This window comes from Vulpes vulpes, chromosome 3, assembly GCF_048418805.1.
Source record: "Vulpes vulpes isolate BD-2025 chromosome 3, VulVul3, whole genome shotgun sequence".
NCBI classification, from domain to species: domain Eukaryota; kingdom Metazoa; phylum Chordata; class Mammalia; order Carnivora; family Canidae; genus Vulpes; species Vulpes vulpes.
In genome coordinates, this window is record NC_132782.1 from 18,997,883 (window position 1) to 19,021,858 (window position 23,976).

Genomic DNA, 23,976 nt, shown 5'->3' on the forward strand with positions numbered 1-23,976 from the left:
GAAGGACAAAATGTCAAGCCTCAGGAGAGATCCCCGAAGCGCCCCTATTTCCTACTCCTTGGGGGGAGGTAAAGACAGAAGGCGCCCCCTGCCCAGGCTGCCGCTCCTGGGCACGCTGTGCACTGTCAGTGCTGGCAACACGCGGGGATGTGACCGATGAGGGCCCGGGGTGGGGGTGCAGGGTGTGATCCTGGGGCCCTGGGATCAAGTCCGCATCGGGCCCCCTGCAGGGAGCCTGCTTCTCCCTCTGCCGGGGTCTCTGCCTCTCTCTGTGTCTCTCATGAATCAATCAATAAAATCTTCCCCAAACACTGAAGTGCGAAGTCCAAGCGCCCCTCTACCCCCTGCAACCCAATAACCAAAGGGTTCCTAAATGGAGCTTCCAGGATTCTGTGCTAGCCCATGGGAACTTGGTTGAAAAAAAGAAAGAAAAGCAAGCAAAAGGGTAAGTTGCAGAGGGTTGTGTCAAAGCGTCTTCGTTCCGTCCAACCTGCCCTCCCCGGGCCCCTCTGCTGTGGCTCTTCACCGAGAGGAGACGCAGCCACCATCCCGCCTGCGCTCCCTGTCTTCGGCCGCAGTGGAAGAGGCATTCCTGCACCTGCCCAGCCTGCCACTCCAGCCCAGGGGCCGGGGCCTGCGCTCCTCCTGTCCCTTCCTTTCCTTCTTCCCTCATCAGCCCGACACTCTCCCCCTCTCCGTTGCTAAAAACAACAAAAAACTACAACCAACCAACCAATCAGCCAGCCAGCCAGCTCTTTTGCTTGAACATCTCCCTCCAACCCCATGTCTCTTGTCGCCTTTATGGCAGAACTTCTCAGGAGAGTAACCCAAACTAGCTTTCAAGTGAAACAGGATTCATCAACCAGCACAACTACTTTTTACCTCCCACTGCTCAGCAGCATTTGCTCTCCTTCCGAAACTCTGCCTTCCCTGGCGGCTCTGACCAACGTCCCTTGGTTTGTTCCCACCTCATTAGCTGCTCCTTTGGGTCTGGTTGGCTGATCTCCACTCCCTTCCTTGACCTCTGTTCCTGGCTCATCCGTGGGTCCTTTCCTCTTCTCTTCCCACGTTCTCTCTCTAGTCTAGGGGGTCTACTTCAGTCCTCAGACTTTAAATACCACCCACGGAGTGATGATTCTAAATTTAGATGTCTGCTGCCTCAAACTTGCTTCCACACTTTGGACACATATAGCTAGTGGCCAACTTGGTACCTACCCATAAGTGTTTAAAGAGCATCTTGAGGGCACCTGTGTGGCTCCGTCCGTTAAGCATCTGACTCTTGATCTCAGGGTCATGAGTTTGGGCCTCATACAGGGCTCTACACTGGGTTCCACACTGGGTGTGGAGCCTACTTAAAAAATAAAAAATAAAATAAACTTAAAGAAATAAAGAGCATCTTGAAGCTACATTTAAAATGTTTTCAAATTGGGTTTTTTGTTTTCTTAATGAGTTTTAAGAGTTCTTTGTACATTTTACTTAATTTCTTTATCAGACAGGTCTGTTGCAAATATTTTCTCCTAGTCTGTGGCTTGTCCTCTCATTCGCTTTACAGTGTCTTTTGCAGAGCAGATGGATGTTTTTAATCTTAATGCAGTGTAGCTCATCAATTTTTTTCTTTTATGGACTGTGTCTTTGGTGTTGAAAATGTTATCTCCATATCCAAAGTCATCTGGACTTTCTCCTATGTTTTTTTCTGGGAGGTTTAGTTTTGTATTTTACATTTATATTTTACATTTTACGTGTGAGCCATTTTGAGTTATGTCTTTGGAAAGGTGTTAGGTCTGTGTCTAGACTCTTTTTTTTTTTTTTATGTGGATGTCCACCTGTTTCAGCACCATTTGTTAAAGAGACTACCTTTGTTCCATTGTATTGTCTTTGTTCCTTTGTTAAAGATCAGTTGACTATACGTACGTGGGTCTATTTCTGGGCTTTCTATTCTGTTCCATGATCTATTTGTCTATTTTTTCACCAGTACCACGCAGTCTTCTTTACTACAGCTTTATAGTAAGTCTTAAAGTCAGACTGTGTCACCTACATTCAAAATAGATTCTTAATTCCCACCTCCACACACTTTCCATACCTGCTCCTCCCTTGAGTCTTTTCCATTTCAATAAATGGCACCATCCACTTGCTCAGGATAAAAACCTAGAAGTCACTCTTCATTCCTCCCTTCTTTCTGCCATCCAGTCCACATTTTGTCTTAATTCTTCCTCCAAGAAGCAGATCAAATCAAGTTGCCTCTCTCCATCTCTGCTTGGTTCAACAAAGAGCCAATCTCATTGGTTCTACAATAAGTGGTCTCCTCCATGTCCTTCTCCACAGTGAGTGAGCCCCCCACCTATTATTCTTCAAAAAGAAAAAAAAAAGAAAAGAAAAAGAAATCAGGATTTATCACACACATTTTATATTTAGCCTTAAATGAAAACACAACCAGCCTGAGCAAAGTGTTTTTTTAATGAGATCTGTTGAAATCAGATGGAGATAGGAGTTTAGGCTAAATTCCTTAGGAGAAAAGGTAAAGCCCTAGGCCTGTACTGTCCACTATAAGAGCCACTAAACCACATGTGGCTACTCAGCACTGGAAATGAGGCTAGTTTGAACTGAAATGTGTTGGAAGCATAAAATACACTCCAGATTTTGAAGATTTAGTATAAAAGGAAAAAAATCTAAGTTGTCTTACTAATAATTTTTAGGTTGATTACATGTTAAAGTGATAAACATTTGGAATATTGGGTTGAATAAAGTACATCATTAAGATGAATTGTGTCTTTTTTTTTTTTAATGTGGCTGGTAGAAAAATTTAAAATATATCCGTGGTCAACGTTATATTTCTGCTGGGCAGAGCTGTTCTGGAAAGTAAATAATGCATCCCTGGTGCAGTTCCCTGGGCTGACATCCCCTTTCCTGCTCCCAGGATCTCTGCTCCATCTCTCCTAGGCACATCAGCCCAGCATGGTTGCTTCTCCCTCACAGGTGGCTCTCATGACTGGGAGGATTGAGTAAGATGGCAGAGGGGGTCAAGATGTCAAGTGATCTTTTTTTTTTTTTAAGATTTTATTTATTTATTCATGAAAGACACACACACACACAGAGAGAGAGAGAGAGAGAGAGAGGCAGAGACACAGGCAGAGGGAGAAGCAGACTCCCCTTGGGGAGCCCGATGCAGGACTCAATCCCGGGACTCTAGGATCTGGCCCTGAGCCAAAGGCAGACACTCCACCGCTGAGCCACCCAGGCGTCCCTCAAGTGATCTTTAAAAACATACCTTGGGGGTGCCTGGCTGGCTCATTCGGAAGAAGATAGAATCTTGATCTTGGGGTCATGAATTCGAACCTCAAGTTAGGTGTAGAGATTATTTAAAAAATAAACTTAATAAAAGCACACATCAGATTGTAAGCCTCTTTTGATAAAAACCTCTAATGGCTACTATCCATTTGAGTTAGAATACAATCCTAGCTGTACATTATACACACAAGGCTCTGCATAACTGAGAATATTCTACTTATTACACATTAGCCATTCCGCCCTCCTGTCTGTTCCTCCAAAACACCAGGCTCTTTCCTCCCGCATAGCCTCTGCATTTGCTCTTCCTTCTGCTTGGGATGCTCAGACCCTACTTATTTTGATAGCTGGGTCCTTTTTAATCCTTGAGTCTTGGCTTAAATGAATACATGGAAGTTCTCAGATATAATTCTAGATGCATTTTTATATTGCCTTCAAATCTTTAATCCAATTATTTAAATTAAAAATTTCATGACAATTATAATCCCATTTATGTAAAACCTTATGTAGATGTGTACATGTATCTGTAAATACAGTAACTATTTGGAAGGATACACACCGGTTAACTGATGTTACTTCTGCAACCTTACTATGCATACTATTCTGCAACTTACTTTTCCATAAAGCAAGATGAATAAGAGATTTTTCTTTTTTAAAAGATTTTATTTATTTATTCATGAGAGACACACAGAGAGAGGCAGAGACACAGGCAGAGGGAGAAGCAGGCTCCATGCAGGGAGCCTGATGTGGGACTCGAACCTGGGACTCTAGGATCATGCCCTGAACCAAAGACAGTCACTCAACCGCTGAGCCACCCAGGTGTCCCAAATAAGAGATTTTTCTATGCCAGTTCACATAGAGGTGCTTCCTTTTTTTTAATGGCTGAAGGTATTCTTTTGTATGGATGTATTATAGCTTGTTTCACCATTTTCCTATATTGATGGATATTTAAATTGTTTCCAATTGTTTTTGCTATTACAATTGAATCTTATTACAGCTGATATGGATTTCAATTCTTTGGATCATAGAAAATAATTTACCTTCTTATGTATGGAAGCCAGGCTTTTATCACAGTCTCTGAAATAATACATCCTGTTCAATTGTGAAATGTAGCCATCCTAAGCATTAACGAATTTTTTTGCGTGCAGTTTATATATTGGTATCTCTAACCAACATCTTTAAAACTTTAAAGCACATAAGCACTTTGTGACAATTCAATATTACTAATAATGCTTTGTGCATGAGGGCTGTGCCAACCAACCACTTATAATCAAAGGATACATTTTTCTCTTCTGAATTGAAGTATAACTTATATGCAATAACGTACACAACTCTTGACCGTACAGCTTGATGAAGTTTTACGCGTGTATACATCTGAGTAACTGCTCCCAAGATGAAAATATAGAGAACTTCTGACGCCTTAGCAGGTTGAGGGATAGCACATTTTCACTGAGTAGGATACTTTTTCAACTGGTTTCCATGAAATTTCCACGTTCCTCATTTCTTTAGGATGAATACTTCTTTATAATTCTTACAGTAATAGTAACTTAGGGAAGAGACAGCAGGATGAATAGGGGAATCACAAGTATCTGTCGGGTACTTTCTCATCTGTACTCATCTCTGATCACTTACTTATTTTTAGAAACTGCTCATGGATATCCGAGGCTGGAGTAATGATAAAATCATGGATTGCCAAAACTTGCAAGTTATATGATCCACACTGATGGGATTTTCGTTCTACTCTCCCCAAATGGTTTCTCTTCATTATGGCCAATACGGGTCATTCAATGCAAATAATGCTATACTATACTGGTTGCAAAATTATGAAGTCTTTTTTTTTTTTTTAACAGGTTTTTTTTTGTTGTTTTGTTTTTTAAGATTTTACTTATTTATTCATGAGAGACACAGAGAAAGAGGTAGAGACACAGGCAGATGGAGAAGCAGGCTCCATGCAGGGAGCCTGACATGGGACTCGATCCCGAGTCTCCAGGATCACGCCCTGAGCTGAAGGCAGCCCTAAACCTCTGAGCCACCCAGGTTGCCCCCTTTTTTTTTTTTTTTAACAGGGGAAGTAATGAGCTGTGCAATTTTGGTTAAGCAATTTAATTTCCTTGTGTCTTCACAAGAAAAGGAATAGTGAGAAAGAACACTGGAGATCTAAGATTAATAATGGAGACACGTAAAATAATGAGAGAGAAGTAGGTTATGGTCAGATCATCAAGGGCCTCAATTGCCGAGTTGATATATTTGGACTTCCTCACCTTGTCTTTTTTCTGTTTCTTTCTCTTGGCCATCCAAAACCCCCTACGGTATTTCGTTATACTGAACTGAATAGAATTCTGTGGCTACTCTATAAATGTAATAACAATTTTCTCTGAGAAAATTAATTCCAATTTCCAAATAAGTAATTTACAATTTAATCTTTGCAACAGTTTATTTTATGCCTTGTCATTCTGTTAGCATTACTTAACCTTTTGTTCCTCGGTAACTTCTGATTTACAGAATAGGGGAGTTAAGCAAGATATTTTAAAATGACATTTTCAGTCTAAAAATTCAATGACTTACATGAAGTCCTGGCATGTTATTAGCAAAATGTCAACATTTATCACTCAATCCAACAATTTCCTCTCTCAGAACATTCTTTAGCAACATTAAAATATTAATATTTCTTCCACAGGACATTTAAATAACCACGGGAAAACATGCTGCATAGTTTTCTTGTGTATGATACATAAGGATTGGGCCTGTTAGGTGATGTTGAGGGAACTACGTAGAAATTTACATCTATCATGTGCCTCTTCTACATCTGGAACTCTCTTTAGTCCTTTTATACTAAGCCATTTAGTCTATATGTTAGTATGATCTTCATTATACAGATGGAGGAGGATCGACTTGCATAGGGCAATATCTAAGTGGTGGTTGTGCTATCTGAACCTAGCTTGATTAGAAGCTCTTTCCACCCTATAAAGCTGTGTTCATAACACAGAACAGAAGGTATACATTCCAAATAAGGTAGAATGGAGACATGCACAGAAAACTTCTATATTTGCTGGGGTAAAAAGCTAAGGTACTACAAGAGAAATATGGGGGCTCAAATACAGTAGCTTAAAGGACACTGAAGTTTATTTTTCTTTCATTTAACAGCCCCAAGGTTAGCAGCCAAGTAACTGGGTGCTCTGGTCCCCTCAGAGTCCTTCAGAGATGCAAGTTCCTGTCATACTGTTGCTCTATGGTCTTCATATGCATTATTAATAATGGGTTCTCTGGAACCCATCAGGAAGCAAAATAGTTCCTGAGGGGAAAACACATCTAATAATGGAACTCCTAAATCTGAAATTAGCCTTTGTTCATATTCTACTGGCAAAAAATTTTTATTCTATGTATATTTTTAAGATTTATTTATTTTAGAGAGGGGAGAGGGGCAGAGGGAGAGAGAATCCTCAGGCAGACTCCCTGCTGATCATGGAGCCCAATGTAGGGATCAATCTCAGGACCCTGGGATCATGACTGAGTCCAAACCAAGAGCCATCCGCTTAACCGACTGAACCACCCAGGCATCCCTCTGCTGACAGGATTGTTAGTCATGTGATCTACATCTAGCTGCAAAGAAGTGGAGAAACAGTTTATAGTAGGACAGCCAGGTGCCCAGCTATAGCCTATTAAAATTATGAAGAAAAAAGAATGCACTCTTGTAGCCAACTAGCATACCCTCATATGTCATTTCTCAGAGTTGATAAAACAATCTGCAAAGCACCCCCTTCAAACAGATGGTTCATAGTTATGATCTAGAGAGTAACACGTTGTATTAAACTTTATCCAGAGGACTAGGAAAATAGGATTTGAGATGTAATAAAATAAAGATGTGATCTATCCCCTGTAGTCTAAGGCAAGCAGGATGGTTTATTCACCAGGAAGAAAATGGCATTTTGCACCAAGACCAGATGGAGAGTCAAAGACTCAGACACGTCACTATTTATTGGTCCTTCCCACACTCCTGTAGCAACAGAATGCACTCACCTTGCTGGGTGGGCTCTTGCCTTCAAATGCAGGCCACAGACACAGGCACCTTATGAAGGTTTCTTCCCTCTGTAGCTGCTTGCCAAGCGTGAAAGCTACTGTATCGTATGTGATAAGAAGAGAGATACACAAATGCTCCCCCGGAATCAAAACGAGCTGTGGTTTGAGAAGCAGAAATATAGAGTGAAAGCAAGACTTGCATCTGAGAATCTCAACTCCTGTGACTGAGATCGTCTCATGTGTCACTAAAGAACTCCGTTGCACATCCTACAGCTTGGAAGTCTGTGATGCTACATAGGCAAATCTATTACCTCCCATGCTTATGTGTCCTTAGGAGAAATACCATAATTATCTGTGATCATCTTTTTCAGTGTGACCACATAGAGGTAGGACGAATAAAATGACTGACTAGTCAAGTAGACAGAAGTATCCTCAATTGGGGACATTCGTTAGAAGCCCTGGAAGTGATTTCCTAAAGAACATTTACATTTCTTCTAATTTTACACTTGCCAGGCAACTTTCTGTTCTATAATTTTATCTCGAGGGGATACAGACGCTAGAAGAAAGCACTCTAAATATAAATGAAAAGAATTGCTTTCATTTATTAAGCACTTACTAGGCACTAAGCAATTTTAGCATTGTACATCCACAAACTCATGTCTTCCCTGCCACCACCCCATGAGGGAGGTCCTATTACCCCTATTTGATAGCTGAGGAAACACAACTTGCCTAAGGTCACACAACCAGGAAGCAGTACAGCCAGGATTCAAACCCTGGCCTCCCGACTCCTGACTAGGAAAGAGCCTTTACCATCATTTCCTACTTATATATCAGAAACATCTTTCACTGTACATGAAAGAACTTAACATTCTAGTTTATAAATTAGACTCAGAAGTTTGGAAAACATTACACACAGCATAAGCTGAGCTGAGAAAATCAAGTCCCGAGACCTGTGGAGCCGAGGACCATACCAGATCCGTGGCTGGAGAACTCTGGAAAGTGCCGCCTCGGTGGTCAAGGGTCCCCTCTTGTTTTTATCTTTCCCAGTTGTGACACGGGGCTTTTCACAGAGATACTGATTTACAAGTGGCTCAGGATGTTCATAGATCAGGAAGGCAATTCAAAAACTCAGTTTTTATAGGGGCCCCAAATAAATTAGGGGAAAAAAAAAGTCACTCAAAAGTCAAACCTAGCTCTTTTTTTCTAACATCATGGTCTAGTTTTTACAAGCTTAAAATGAGATCAATTTTCTTGCCTAAGCAGTTTGCCATTAGAAACATTTCTGAAGTCTCTGGCAAAATAAAAAAGAGCATTAAGTAAGAAGACTAATCAGAAAAATATAAGAGACAGGAAAAGAAGGGATTTTCTGTCTCTGATTCTTCATTTTTTTTGGTTTTATATTTTGAAAGATTTTATGTTAAAGTTATCTCTAAACCCAGCGTGGGGCTTGAACTCACAACCTCAAGATCGAGAGTCTCATGCTCTACACACTAGGCTCACGAGGGGCCCCCTCCCACCCTCCACCCCCGTCGGTCTCTGGCTCTTTGAGAAGGGACAGAACTGTTACAAAGAACCTTTGAGAATTTAATACAAATAGGTAACAAGATAAACATCAGTGTGGATTTTGAAGCAGGAAGTTGATTAATCATGAGTAAGAAGACTTGCTGTCCAAACAGAGCTGGCAATTTATGTAAGTGAACAGAAGCTTGACTCCTAACTATGTAAATGATGAGAAGTATTTGTGCTTTTTGAGGGGTTCTGGCTCTAATCTGAGCCATGCCTGAAGTGCAAGTTATGAAGGTAACAGGACAAAACTAAACTAAGTGCTATCACACTTTTTTCAAGCTCTAGGCACAAGCCTAATCTCTTTTATCACAAATTTGACTAAGATGGATCTACAGATAGATGAAAAAATATTCACTTGTATTCCTAAAAATCCACGAATTATCACCAATATTAAAGGAGAGAAAACATGAAGATTCAAAGTTCTTAGAATTCTCAACTTGTGTAGAAAATATAATTTTATTCATGTATAATGTTGCAGAACTTCTAAACAAATTAAACATTTCTGGTATTTAATTTCAGCTCCTAATGAATAGTTACCTCAAAACAAACTTCTTTCTCTTATTAATGGCTCTGTACTACAGTAAACAATAACTGCATGAGAAGTTAGGCAGAAAGTAAAATCACACAATCTTAAAGGCTTTTTAACGAGATTTCAAACTTCTTTAAGAAGTCTATGCAATTTTCTTTGGAGAAGACTCAAAAGCAAGAGATTTGGCTTTTTCTTATGTTGTTGAAGTCCTTAGTAAGTCCACTAATCGAGCCTGATGGGGGATTTGATCCCAGGACCCCAGGATCATGACCTGAGCGAAAGACAGATGCTCCACCACTGAGCCACCCAGGTGTCCCTAGTACTTTATTATTACTTTTTTTAATATTTTGTTTATTTGAGAGACCGAGAGAGAGCAAGAGTGAGCATGAACAGGGGGAGGGCAGAGGGAGTGGGAGAAGCAGACTCCCCGCTGAGCAGGGAACCCAGCTCAGGGCTCCATCCCAGGACCCCAGAATCACTACCTGAGCCAAAGGCAGACACTTAACTGGTGCCCTATTTGGTTCTTCAAAAAATACCTTTCAACTGATTCTTATTCTCCTGTTTACTAGTTTTTATGTTAGAAGACCAGCATTTGATTCTCAAAAGGAACACACTCAGTAGAGAGCTTCTAAATTATATTCATTACTTAACCAAATCCTCTTTAAATATCCTCTCCTGTGTAAAACCAGATTTCCTTTAAAATTACTTCTTTTCTTGCCTTTTGTGCTACGCTAAATAACTTCAGTGTTAAGTTTGCATGTGTGTTGATAACTTCCTTACCTGTAACGTGACAAAGTAATACGATGGGCTGTGAATCTGCATTCTACCGAAATGGTTCTGTGATCACAGACAACTGTGAAAGGGCCAAGGGAGGTCGTGTAGGAATGTGAACATGGGAGAGAAAGTGAGGCTCAGGGATGAGAAGACTGTACTATCATCATAAGAGAAGAAGGTAAAGGTGCCAAAGTGTGTCCAAATACCCAAGTTTGTTACTATTTTCTTTCAGAAATTTCTGCTATGATTTTCGAAAGCACTTAACTTACGCATACTAAAATTTCAACTCGTCTAAAGTATCTTAATAGCAAATATAAGAAAAGTTATAGTTTACAAGTCCTAATCTTTTATAGTTCCACAGCTAAACTTTTCTACTCACTATGGAATTGAAACAAGAATATAACCCACAAATGGGTTAGTTTTCTGGGGTTAGTTTTCACAATAATTCTATAATATCGGAGGAAATAATAAAAATGAATACACTCCTCAGTATAGTCAGAAAGTCACCAAAAATCCCTTAGTTTTTGAAGCAGAATTTTTTTTCCAGCATTGTTTTCTTTTTGGTCGCAGTCTATGTTATATCCTTTGTAACGTCATTGCTATCATCTCTCAAAAAAATGTCCATCTACAAATTAATTAACTTTCTTGAGACAAATCCCTGGTATACTATTCTTCTGATTCCCATGAAAGACTCACTTTTAAGATACAATTGCAGCTGCCCCACACTGCCAGTTACTGTGTCATACACACGCCTTAAAATTCTGTAATCAGCAACCACCAGGTGCCGTATCGCATTCAGCACACCACAGCCAGTCAATACAGACATCCCCAAACACACCAAGGCTGGTTTTGTCAAATGTTTTATTGAGTGTAGACATCTGGAGTACTGTAAAACATGCATTATCTGTAGATTCAAAAAGGAGCAAGCCACATTGTCCTCACTGTCAAATGTGTCAGGCTTGGCATACATGATGGAGATTAATGAAGTATCATGAGAGTAATATGGTTCCTGAAAAGCTTCTACAATTTGGAGTAGGGTCTTAATCACGTGAAAAGCAAAGCTGTTCACATTCAGTGAACTTGCATTTCATTGGAGGTACACAGTATTTTAATTTTAAAACAAAAATAATTCTGTTTTTAGAAGATTCCCATCCCCTAACTTTATTTGTCCCTCAGTTTTCAGAAATTTTAATTTAAAAAAATCATATCCCTTTTAGGAAGTTGTACATTTATCCGAACAATAGCTAAAATTTATTTCTTCTTCGGTTGCTGGGGTGTATTAAATTTGAAGAAGATAATATCTCCATCTTCAACAATATAATTTCTGCCTTGTTGTCTGTACTTTCCAGCAGCCTGTAAAGTGGAGATAGAGAGGAAATGGGTTATCTTACAATGAAACACATGAAGTAAATGACAGCAGTAGATGCAAAAAGTATTCTACTTCTTGGGTCATATTAAACAAAAATAGAAATATAGGAAAATACCTAAGTTCAAAACTAGACTTGGAGAGAAGCAAAGTACTCCTGATTTGGGCAGAACTAGATTTTCCATACGTACATAATCATAATGTATTCTCTACTAAATTGTTGGTATATAAATGTAATTATACCAATATCATTAAGTTTCATTACATGCTGTTTATGGTACATTTCTGATGTGTCTGCAAACATCCACCAAGTCACTGTAACAAAACAGATCAAACCAGGCAGGAAGCAAAGACTATATAACTAGTTTGAAGTTACTTTATTTTGCTTAAGGAAATTATTTGGTGATACTGGTAATGCCAAAAGGAGTTTGCTACAAGGAAAACTACTATCAATCTTAGTGTACAGATTTTGAATTATTTCCTTGTGGCTTTTTATTTAGTCTTGACAGTGACCATACACAGTGATGTGTGCTAGAATTCACCATGAAGAAGTTTACTAACGGCCCTCATTTCAAGCAGACTCTAACAGGTTGGAACTGCAGACACTTTTCCCACTTGTAAATTAGTTGGCAAAGCAACTGATTCCACCTGCTGGTATGCAGATCCAGAAGTGCAATCCGCCAGTAATTCTAATACAAACAAGCAGCAGTTCCAGAGACCCAGGTTCACCCCAGGCACAGCACACACACTTCACCCTGAGCACAACAGGCTCTTTGGCATCTACACTTAACACTGCACACCACTGACACAGTCCCACATGACCCCACCATCGACCACTCAACAAGAACTCGAGGATCTTTTGGAAAAAATTCTCCAAAGTGTTTTTTTTCCTGTTAGAATTTGTTGAGAACATGAAACCTTTGCCCAATAAGATTAGTACTTCTCTTTGAAGATATTGATAAGAATGCTCAAAGTCAAGTGCAATTATGCTAATCAGAAACAACACTAACAAAGACCATACATCTGAGGTCAAAATCAACAAACCAGATCACAGAGCCCTAGTAAGCACATTTTTAAATGTCCAGGCTACATATTAAAAATCACCTACTGATAATGTGCTATTGAACCAGAGCTAATTTGTTCAAAAACTAAGATACCCTAACATTCTAAAACATACAGATATACACATATGCCACATCCCCACATTCACATGATTTCTGTAAAGACATGTGATATATTGGAGGCCATATGCTACTTATTTTGAGAATCTAAAGCCCACTGTTATAAAACTATATAGACAATTTAAATCAAATACATATTGACGTGACATATTACTGTAAGTTTATATACTTTGTTACCACTCAAGTTTACTACTAATTAAAGGTGACAGTGTTCCTTTAAATTCTCTAGAGACCATTTAATCCATTTCCACTGCTATCAGAAACACTGGTTGAAAAAAAAATCAATACCCATTTGTGAATCTTGAGTATGTATTAAACAAGACACGTCTAACCAGTTCATTTGCACTTGAAAGCAGCCATCTGTAGAAGCCAGCTTTGCCTAAGCAGATATGATTGCTAATAATGTGATATCCCTGTAGACTACAAAGCCCACACAGAGCTATTCAGTATATAGTTCACAGCACTGGCATTAAATTAGTTATGCTGCACTGGTGTTAGAAATACACGCGCGCGCGCTCGTGCACACACACACACACACACACACACACACACAATCTTGCTCTCAAACTTGAAACCTACTTGATAAGATACAAGTAAATATTTGTTGAGTAAGAGAGCATAAAGTGATTCATAAAACCTCTACTTGGGAGTTCAAATTCTGAAATGCTAGTTTTGGAGATTAAAAATCACATAAAATACTTAATGGTATTCTAAGCTTAAAAGCCAGAGGTCAATCTTTTCTAATTTATAGTATAAAAGCTTCCAGTTAGTGTTAAGCATTTCTACAAGCAAGAAATAGTATTTTATTACATATTATGAGGTTTCTCTGTATTGTGCAAGGAAGCATTCCCAATTTACGTATCTTTCAAGTTTATTATAACATAGACATCGATTATGGATTCGTAAAACAGGTTTATACGTGACAGTATAGAGAAGAAGCATCGGTTCCTGAATTCCAGTAACAGAAAAATATTCTTATGTTAATCAATCTTTACTTTATGAAAAATACATATGCCAACATAATGTAGCATGTTGAAAAATAATCTGAGATTTTCCAAGTCTGATTAGTATTCCTGACAAAGTTCAATCTCAATATTTTCGTACCTATCGATACAAATGACACCATTAAAAAGTTAATGACTTTGTTTAGTTATAAAATGTAACTTCTTTCACTCCACTTAAGAAAACAAAATGGCTCTCACTCTACATTGAACCAATTATACCAAGATATTTCCCTCCTCTTCCTGGGGTTCCAACAGTTCTATTAAAGTCCTGCTGTTCAGTATGATCGTTTCAATGATTACCAATGAGAATAAACTAAACTTGAAATAAACTTTTTTGCATTCCTTTTAAACTACGAAATAGTAAACACATGAGAGACCTCTTTAATTTCTGTAATATTTTCTATGGTCGTCTTCAAATATCAAATTAAATTAAAGATAAAGAAGCCTTCCTACAATGTCAGTTTAATCACTTGACCTATTTATCGATTAGAAACGACACAGTACTAGATTTTGCCAAGTAAAACCCAATAAAGCCAAACAAAATTAAGCTTGCAGCCGAATTTACATTAAAAAAATCATTTATTACTCATGTATAGCACTGCTTCATTGTTAGTGGCTGCATATCAAATTATACTTATTAGCTAAAATAAAGCACAATTTTGGACCTGCCCTCTAGTGTTGAGAAAGCAAATCAAATTCCCAATGATCTTTAAAAAAAAAAAAGTACAACCATGAAGTTCTAGCACAAGCAGGTTTTATTTAACTAAATTTCTGTCTCTTTCCTTGAATTAATCATGAGCATAATCCATTCTATTTCTATTTCAGATATTCAAATGTAGTAAGTATAATTTTTCATTGGTGGTTAGTAAACAGGCTCTTTGAAATTATTTATAATTATTTAAAGCTATTTCTATTTTCAGTTTTAGAAATATATTAATATACACCACAAATATATGGACAACTCACACATTTTAAAAATTATCTAAAAGAACGTAAACGCCTACAAGCTCTTCAATCAGTTGACAGAAACACTAAACCCTGACACACATTTTAAAAGACAGTTATTCATCTTAATCATGACTATTTTTATATTAGTAAAAATTATAAATATGAAACCAGAAAATAATTCCTTACCTTGACTGCATTTTCAGAACCTTCCTCTTTAAAATCTTCGTATTTCATTACTTCAGCCATAATGAATCCTTTTTCAAAATCTGTGTGAATCTTTCCTGCAGCTTGAGGAGCCTTCGTCCCTTTCTTTGAGAAGAAAGACCAGAGAAAACTAATTGCATTTAAGATGATTGATTGTAAGTGAAGAGTTTCTTTTCTCTGATCTGCAGTTGGGTTCAACTTAAACTTAGTTTAATACCACGGTTAAGATGTCAGGTATACAATTAGTACATTTTCAACACTGGGCACTGTCTGTGTAGCAGATTTTAGCACAGACAGATCAGTAGATATTAAAGAAGCATAGCTTTGTTTTTCCTAACAGTCATCCAGTTGTATTGATTTAGATGCAGTGGTCTAGTTTTGGTGTCGGTTTCAATTCGATTTTCTATTCTTCACAGTGGAAAAAAATAAGGATTTTCGAGTAACTTTCAAGCTGAATTATCAAAGGTTTTAAAAAGATAAAAAGCCTTAAAATTTCCGCTCATCTAAAGAACATATAAAAATCAATATATAAAGGGACATTTTAAAGACATTTTCAACAAATCATATAATCTATGTTCAGCAAATAATTTTGAAATTCTCATAAAATTTTAGTAATAAAATTTTCAAACATTCAACATAATACATGCTGCCTGTAACCATCAGGAAGGAAAATTCAAGCTGATATAGGAAGAAAAATGTCTTATAATTACTCCATATGTTAAATTACAAGGACATACATTCCAGACACACACAACCATGGAAAGAAATTTGAGAAATAATGGTGACCTAAAGGCTGCTTAATAAAGCATGTTAAAGTGATAAGGAGTCTGACACTATAAAGCACAGTTTTTACAATAAAAGATGTATTGGGTTAATATGGCTACTCACTGATGCTTACCTGACTAAATATCTCAGCACATTAAATCATGGATACTTACAATCAGTCTTAAGATAAACCAGCTTTCACACTTTCAAGCCCAGAACATGTTATCTTCCCTGCTGCATATACTTAAATTTGGAAGTTTTAAGGCTCTAAAATATATAGTGAAAATAAACCATGGCAATTTGTTTACTAACTTGGATTTGCTTTGACATTATTTTCTAAGTCTATATAAAAGGACCTTGGTTAGAAGTCAATCAAACATTTTTTTACAAAGGGGAGAAGTAATAAAAGTGAATCTCATATTCACACATTTAATGTTATGTTGAACTGCTTCCGTGATTGTATCCATATTAAATCAAAATAAATGTAACGATAAATTATGGTAGTCAGTGAAAACAGAAATCAAAACAGCACTAAAATTTATCATGGAGCATATACTAAAAAAAGCATAATAAAAGAATCCATAAGACACTGAGTATTTCTAAAAGTTATGACATTATTTCTATATTCTATAACACTATTTGGGACTACATATATTTAAAAATATTTTTCAATAGAAACTACCATATTATAATATATTTACATTTAAAAGCAAGCCATTACAGTTCACGGTTTCTATTGTCCTCTGGGAATAAATTAGTCATTCTTTCTGGTCGTAATCAGTATACATCAATATTTAAAATACATATCACATTTTTAAAGAGGAAAGATTGAATATATAACATTGCAAAAATAAACACCACTTCTATGAACTCAAATAAAAAAGCATGAATTATTACACATTGAGTTTAGCTCTTTGAGCCCAACTGTGTATCTATGAAGAGCATAATGATGTCATATTGCTTTTATTGCTGAAAATGTAATCCGAGCAGAGCAAAGGAGGAAAGAACCACCCGCAACCCAAACAAACTTAGCGAATACAAAATGAAAAGCAACATCAATTTCACTGCAGACAAACCCAGTCACACAGATTAAGCAAGCACAATACTGGTGCGTCTTATCTCTGACCACAGGAGGAGGGTAGACAGATTCTACAGGATGAAGAAATTCAGACTATGTAATAGGCAGAATCAATTGTTACCTGCCTCAATCAATGCCGCTCCACTTTCACTGTTCAGCAGCTCACAAATAATTAAAGTTATCCTGGACAAAAACCTCATCTGTAATGACTAGCTAACCGCCACCATGACAAACTTCAAAGTCAGTGATATCAATCTGAATTCAATAGTGTGGAACTGGATATAGCTGATGAATAAGTATGAATCTTACCCTGATGGTCCATGCACGTACTTCATCTGGGCCTGCAGTGAAAAAGTATTCTAGTTGGAGTGCTGCAAACCCAGCCTTAATGATCTTTGGCAAAGCGCTGAAATAAAATGAAACAAATTCACTCAACATATAACTTGATTGTGCCAGAGATCAGTATAGAGCTAAAATTATTCATTTCAAGCAGAAATGTTAAAGATATTAGTAAATGACCATTCATCTTTCATAATACACTTGAAGAGGCCTGAAAGCATGTAACTGTTTCTGAAAAAATCCTTTCTAAAATTGGTTTTAATTGTATTAGTCTGAATATATCATTTTGAATTGTTTACTATAAAAAAAAGAGAAAAATCTGATCTACTCATTCTATGACTATTTTCCTCCAATATTAATTATTTCCAGGATGTGGGTCATGAAAGCAAAATTATTTGATTGAAATCCAATGTTTAAACAATATATTAGTGTTACTCAGAAAAAATTAAGGCAACTGATTCACCCTTTCCCTCCCCCACTGAACATGACGAAAGAGTTTTGGCGATCATTCCTTCTCAAAAATATACATAACTAATACCTATGTTATAATTAAAACACTGTACAGAGATGACAGATGACAGTTAAAAACTTAATTTAAAATAAATCTTTTCACTCTGTCTCATGGTAAAGAAAGGAGAAGATTCCCTCTTTATAATGGTAATTACTCTGTCATTTATTATTCTATCAGCGCAAGCAATTAAATTACTGCAAGGAAATAGTTGATAATAAAGTGTAGGGAAAATGAATGCTAATTAACCTTTGTGTCATGTTCGCTTCCAGATACTTCTGTCTCTCCTCAGCACTCAATTCTTGCAACTTGAGTTCCAAGGCCCCACTAAAAGGAATGACCAAGGCACCTGGGTCATACTTGTCCACCCACTCTTTAATTTTTATCAACCTGTAGACAAAAAAGGGCACAACATTATCTTGTAGTGCATGCATGACTGTACCACATTCATTATTATCAAGTAGCACATACATATTCATAAGAATTGCACGGTTTTATGATGCCATCTTTTTGTGTATAGCTTTCCAAGGTCAAGGCATTAACAGGCAGCAATTGCTTCAGGTATACGCCGTGAGATTTTACTGTAATCTAGTTTTACTTTAGCACATTATCTATATGAACCATCATACAAATATTATAAAACTTTTTAAAGTACGCTAAATTTGTTCAGCAGTAACACCTGTGTCCTTGAAAACCTCAATTTTATGATTTATTATTTTCCTTACTGTAAAATAAGGTAAATTTTTAAGAAGCAAAAACATTAAGTTCTGTTTATATAGGAACCACACCTAAGAAGCGCCAGCTAATTTTTAGGAGTTTTTGCCAAATAAATCATTTGTTCCACCCAGATATTTATAAGTCTAGTTCAGTGCCCTCTTGGACTAACAAGAGCTCACAATAGTACCTGGCTCTCAGGGAGACTTTTGCTAAATAAATAAAGACATACAGAAATACAGATTTACAAACCTAGTTGATTGTATACACACTGTTCTTACTTTTGCAGGAGCACAAATAAGAGAACTAGAGGAAATAAATTCCTTTAATCACAAAGGGTTTAGAAAGCCCAATCAGTTAGGGAATAGACACCAACTTGCCCAAAAAGATGTTACTGAGTGATTTCTTTTTCTTCTAGATCATGGGTATTTTGGCAAAGCAGTAGTTGGAACATAAATGAAGTAAGTGTAGTGAATACATTAACCAGATTCTGATTCTACCACTTTGCTAGCTCTTTCTTCCTGGGCAGGTTAACAAACCCTTCTGAACCTGAGCTTCCTCACCTATAAAAATGGAGATAACTGTAGTACACATTATATTGTAATGAACCTGGGAAAGTAATGCCTAGCATATAGTAAACATCACTATTATGATTATTACTGTTAAGGATAACAGTAGTTACTATGGCTAATTTTCATTCTCAATCATAGATCATATGTCTATGATTCTGGAATAGGGTTTACAATAGAAGTGAATATAGATTTCACAGAAACTTTTGTTAAAAATATTAATGCATACCATAGTCTTATGTAATTCTACTAGCCTTCCACATTTAGACCAAGGTTTTAATAGTTATTATGGCAAAAAATTGTGGCTGGAATCCTTTAAGTAATCAATGTAAGATATCATAATAGGGAAAAAGAAACACAAAAACTAAAGCACAAATTCATCAAAACTCACCTAGCAAAGAAAATGTGAGGGGATCGGTTATTATAAAATTAAGAATATGGGGGCAGCCCCGGTGGCTCAGCAGTTTAGCGCCACCCTCAGCCCAGGGCTTGATCCTGGGGACCTGGAATCGAGTCCCATGTCAGGCTCCTGGCATGAAGCCTGCTTCTCCCTCTACCTGTGCCTCTGCCTCTCTCTCCCTCTCTCTCTCATTCATGATTGAATAAATAAAATCTTTTTAAAAAAATTAAGAATATGGCCTACTGAGTAGGATTTACCATAGGATAAAGGAATGGAAAATTCACATAATAATTCATAAATGTTTGTTATATAAGACTAACCTATAATTTAATCATTTAATGCTATCAGCAGTTTTTGATCTTCATAATGTTTTTTTCCCTTTGGTCACATCCTAAAAGAATGGACCAATCCCTAAGAGTTTATTTTGGAATAAAGTATGTGTCTTTTATTTTTTTTAAGGTTTTATTTATTTATTTATTCATGAGAGACACAGAAAGAGAGGCAGAGACACCAGCAGAGGGAGGAGAAACAGGCTCCATGCAGGGAGCCTGATGTGGGACTTGATCCCAGGTCTCCGGGATCACGCCCTGAGCCAAAGGCAGATGCTCAACCGCTGAGCCATCCAGGCATCCCAGGATGTGTCCTTTAAAATAGGAAATTCAAATCAGATGTTTCCTTATCCAAAATTATGAAGGATATGTTAAGGAAAACAGGTAAAATCTGTTATTATTTTTTCTATTTTTAAAAAGAGTTTATTTAAGTAACCTCTACACCCAATGTGGGGCTCAAACTCACAACCTTGAGATCAGGAGTTGCACGCTCCACAGACTGAGCCGGCCAGGCACCACGAACAAGGGAAAATTTAAACTGATACTTCTGCCTATAATAACCTTATGAGATTCTAAGTTACTTCACAGACTTACAACGTTCAAACAAAGCGATGTGGCTTAGTGACGTATGTTTATTACACAAGTGAGAATCAAGTGTCTGGAGATGTATGTGGATATATATGCACATATATATATCCACATACAAAATACAGATTCATTGAAAATGAAAATAAAACAAGCCGAGGTAAAAGGAGAATATAAAAATATCACACACATTTTGTATCACAAATATGGTCAACATAACTAATAAAACCAGAACTGTTAAGAAACAACAAGATAAGAAATAATTACTTTGGCTAAAACATCAATTCAGAATAACAATAGTTCTACTCTGTCATTTTAACAGCCTTTCCTGCAGAGTCCTCAGAGGGATTATTTGCATTCCTCAGGTGTTCTATTGTACAATTCAGATGAATAAAGACTTACAAATCATTCCTCTACCGCCAATGTGAGACTTTGATCTGGTGAATACACCATTGTACCTTAACTATAATTGGCAAAAAACCTGACAGTGTAGAGCATCACAAGCTTAATAACAAAGGAGAATATCTCAAAGTGTTGACAGATGATCTTCATAATGCAGAAGCAGAGCTGGTACATTTTAGCAGTAAATGAGCACTGAGGTCTAAAGGTCTCTAAAGTGACTGACATCAGACCTGCTATAGCCTCACTAAAAGAAAAAGGTACCGGAGCACTCTCCGTAAAGTGAGTTAGGCTCTTTGCCTGCGAGCTTCACTTTTGTGACTTTCACTGTCATAGAAAACACAGGGAAGATGAAAAGTGAGTTAGGTTCTTTGGCTGTCTGCTTTACTTTTGTTACTTTTACTATCAAACAAAAGTGAGAAATGTCCCAAAGTGATTTTTAATTACACATTTGAAATGAACCTTGGGTAATAAAAAAAATACTACTCAATTTTAAGATTACAGACTGAAATACATATAATATATCTATTAGGTCTGATGGTTACAAAAGTGTGATAATGAGGCCAAGATCACAAGTTTGAACCCCATTGGGACCAGTTACCTTTTGCAGAAAAATGTCTATTCTATTGCTACAAACCATACCCCAAACTATAGTTAGTCATCTAAAAATGTGTGCTACTGGCACATGAGGAATATGGAAAATCAAAGTTGATCTCAGTACCACTTAAGGGAAAAACAATTTCAAGTATATTCTGTCAAATGAATAATGATCACCATATACAAATGTTAGCAAATGTCCAAAGAAAACTATCCAATTATTAGAGACCAAAATAATAAAATGACAATGATGATGATATTGTCATAGAATATCACATCATATGAGGGGTGACAAAACAGTAAAGACAGTACACTCCGAAAGAGTTAAACTGTAAAGACTTTGATAATATTCATTTTGCAAATTTCTACAAACAGACTATATTACAAGGGGATCCATCTTTCTTTTGATAAGGAGCCAGAGCCACGGTGATTTCCCTAAAGTCTTATGAATAACAAATGGAAAGAGGAACTGCCATTAGTCATATTTTTCTCTCTGGTACTGATTCCATAGCAAGAGGACAAAGCAGGGACAGGCAGGTTGTGAGGTTAGACTGTCTGGCAGAATGAGATCTTTAATGTTAAATTAGTATTAGATTTCCAAAAGATCACGTCTCAAATTTACCTTTGGTCTTATAATCTGACCTTTTTAGCAAGTCTCGAAATTCCAGATTCTATAATTTGATTTTCCTAAAATTCATTTACATTGTTTGTATTTATTTCCCCGGATACAGATTTTATTCCTTTTTTTAAAAGCATGTCCACAAAAAAAAAAAAAAAAAAGAAAAGAAAAAAAAAAGCATGTCCACATATTTATTTTTCCCTTAAGACCCATTTATTTGTAAGGGGGGGTGGGAGGGAGAGAAAGAATCTCAAGCATAACTCAGGGCTCACTCCCACAACCCTGAGATCACGACCTGAACCAAAATCAAGAGTGAAATGATTAAATGACTGAGCCACTCAGGTGCCCCTAATTTTATTTCTAAAAATTCTATTTGTTTCTCTTTCAAATCTATCTGCTCTTTTAAAGTAATACTTAATTCATTTAATGAATTCTTAGTCTCCCTTCCATATTTTAAGCAGATTAACTTAAAAGTTCTTTTCAGGCTGCTCTAATTATTTCTGGTTTCTTGGGTAAAACTCTGCCTTCCACCATTAATCATCTACTAGCAGCCTCTCACAACAGTTGGCTCCTGTGTATGTGCTGTGCTGTTTTGGGGCACAAATGGGCAGCAGCAGTCAAGTTCCAAGGGAGTCTGTGGTCCCCTTTATTTAGAGATGTATCTATGGGGTAGTTTTGTGCTTGTTCTTCCAGGGAAAGACCTCTAGAGGGTTGTGGGCTCTGGATCATCTTAAGGTTTAGTATTTCTGACCTAGGTCATTGGAATTGCAAATTAAGGCCCCTTACCTCTTAGAGTGGTCCTAGACTCCAATTCCTGGCAGTACAATTTTTTCCTTTGCCCAGAAGGGGTGGGAACAGGAGGCATTTTTCTGGATTCTAATCTTGAGAAGCATAGCTTTTTCTAGGCTTTATGAGTGAGCCTCATTCCAGCACCTACAGTCTGGGGCCTCTGCCTTGACTCTTATTCCTATGCTCGCCAAGGCTTCTAGGTCATATATAAACTGGGTTTTATTCCCCTGAGGGCCAGACTCTATTGATTTCACTCTGATTCTCACTGAGTTTCCTCTTTGTTTTTGGCACCTAGAAAATCCCTTACTTGCTTAAGTCTTTCTGTGTGTTCTAAAAATACCACACCATCATCAAGACCATCCTTTACTGGTTATTTTCTCTGGTGTTTCTATATATAACCAGCAAGAAGAGAGCGTCCTATACTGGCTCTGTCCACCATCTTAACTGAAAGCTCTCCATACTGGAGTTAAATCTTCCATTTTATTGTGTTCTGATACAACAGCTTTCAAACTTTTTTTGAACATTACCCAAAGGAAGAAAAAGATTTATACTTGATTCAAACATATGGTGCACAGACATATTATTTTCATACACATATCCAAACTGACACAGGTTTCAGAAAACAATACTTCACCTTTATAGTGAGAAACAGGACAATCTCAATAGTGCTATTTGATATTCCACATAAAACTAAATTCTTGCAGCTTAAACCCCTGAAATGAGTTCTCTCTAACATAATTTTAAGGGGCATCTCGCTGGCTCAGTCAGAAGGGGATCATGAGTTCGAGCCCCATGTGGGGTGGAGAGATTACTCAAATAAACACAACTTCAAAAATAAAAAAACCCTTATACTTTAATAAGAATTTAGCTTTTTTCTTCACTTCATGTCCATTTGGCCACTCAATTACCTCCTAGTTACAATAAATTCTGATTATATTTTCTAAAATCCTTAAAGATGGCTCAACTCAAGCATAAAGCCAAGTTATATTACCACTTACAGTCTCTTTGCTGAACATTAGAATTCTCTCAAATCTGTTATTCTAGTCTGTAACATCAAAATGTCTTTAAAATCTTTAAAACTGGGACACCTGGGTGGTTCAGCGGTTGAGCGTCTGCCTTTGGCTCAGAGCGTGATCCCAGAGTCCCAGGATCAATTCCCACATCGGGCTCCCTGCATGGAGCCTGCTTCTTCCTCTGCCAGTGTCTCTGCCTCTCTCTCTGCATCTCTCATGAATAAATAAAGTCTTTAAAAAAAATCTTTAAAACTGTTACATATGATAATATTAGGTTCTTATACATAACCTACATAATTTTCTGTATGAATCAAGGTCTTAACTTTTTAAAAAAATCAGCAGTAACATCTTGCTTCTGACTGAATATAACTGCTGGCGAACCATATGTCAATAGTCAGAAA

General features: G+C 37.2%; 1 protein-coding gene across 3 annotated transcripts in view; it reads right to left on the reverse strand.

Annotated features, from left to right (window-relative positions):
- Positions 1 to 11,012: 11,012 nt before the first annotated feature.
- The window catches only part of OLA1 (Obg like ATPase 1), a 165,207-nt gene continuing 152,243 nt past the window's right edge, over positions 11,013 to 23,976 (reverse strand). For all 3 annotated transcript variants that reach the window (XM_072751971.1, XM_072751972.1, XM_072751970.1), the window contains 4 exons: positions 17,811 to 17,951; positions 17,024 to 17,120; positions 14,854 to 14,976; positions 11,013 to 11,521 (listed from right to left, as the gene is read on the reverse strand). In XM_072751971.1, coding sequence (XP_072608072.1) covers positions 11,420 to 11,521; positions 14,854 to 14,976; positions 17,024 to 17,120; positions 17,811 to 17,951 — 463 coding nt within the window. In that variant the 3' untranslated portion in view covers positions 11,013 to 11,419. The remainder of the gene's footprint in view (positions 11,522 to 14,853; positions 14,977 to 17,023; positions 17,121 to 17,810; positions 17,952 to 23,976) is intronic.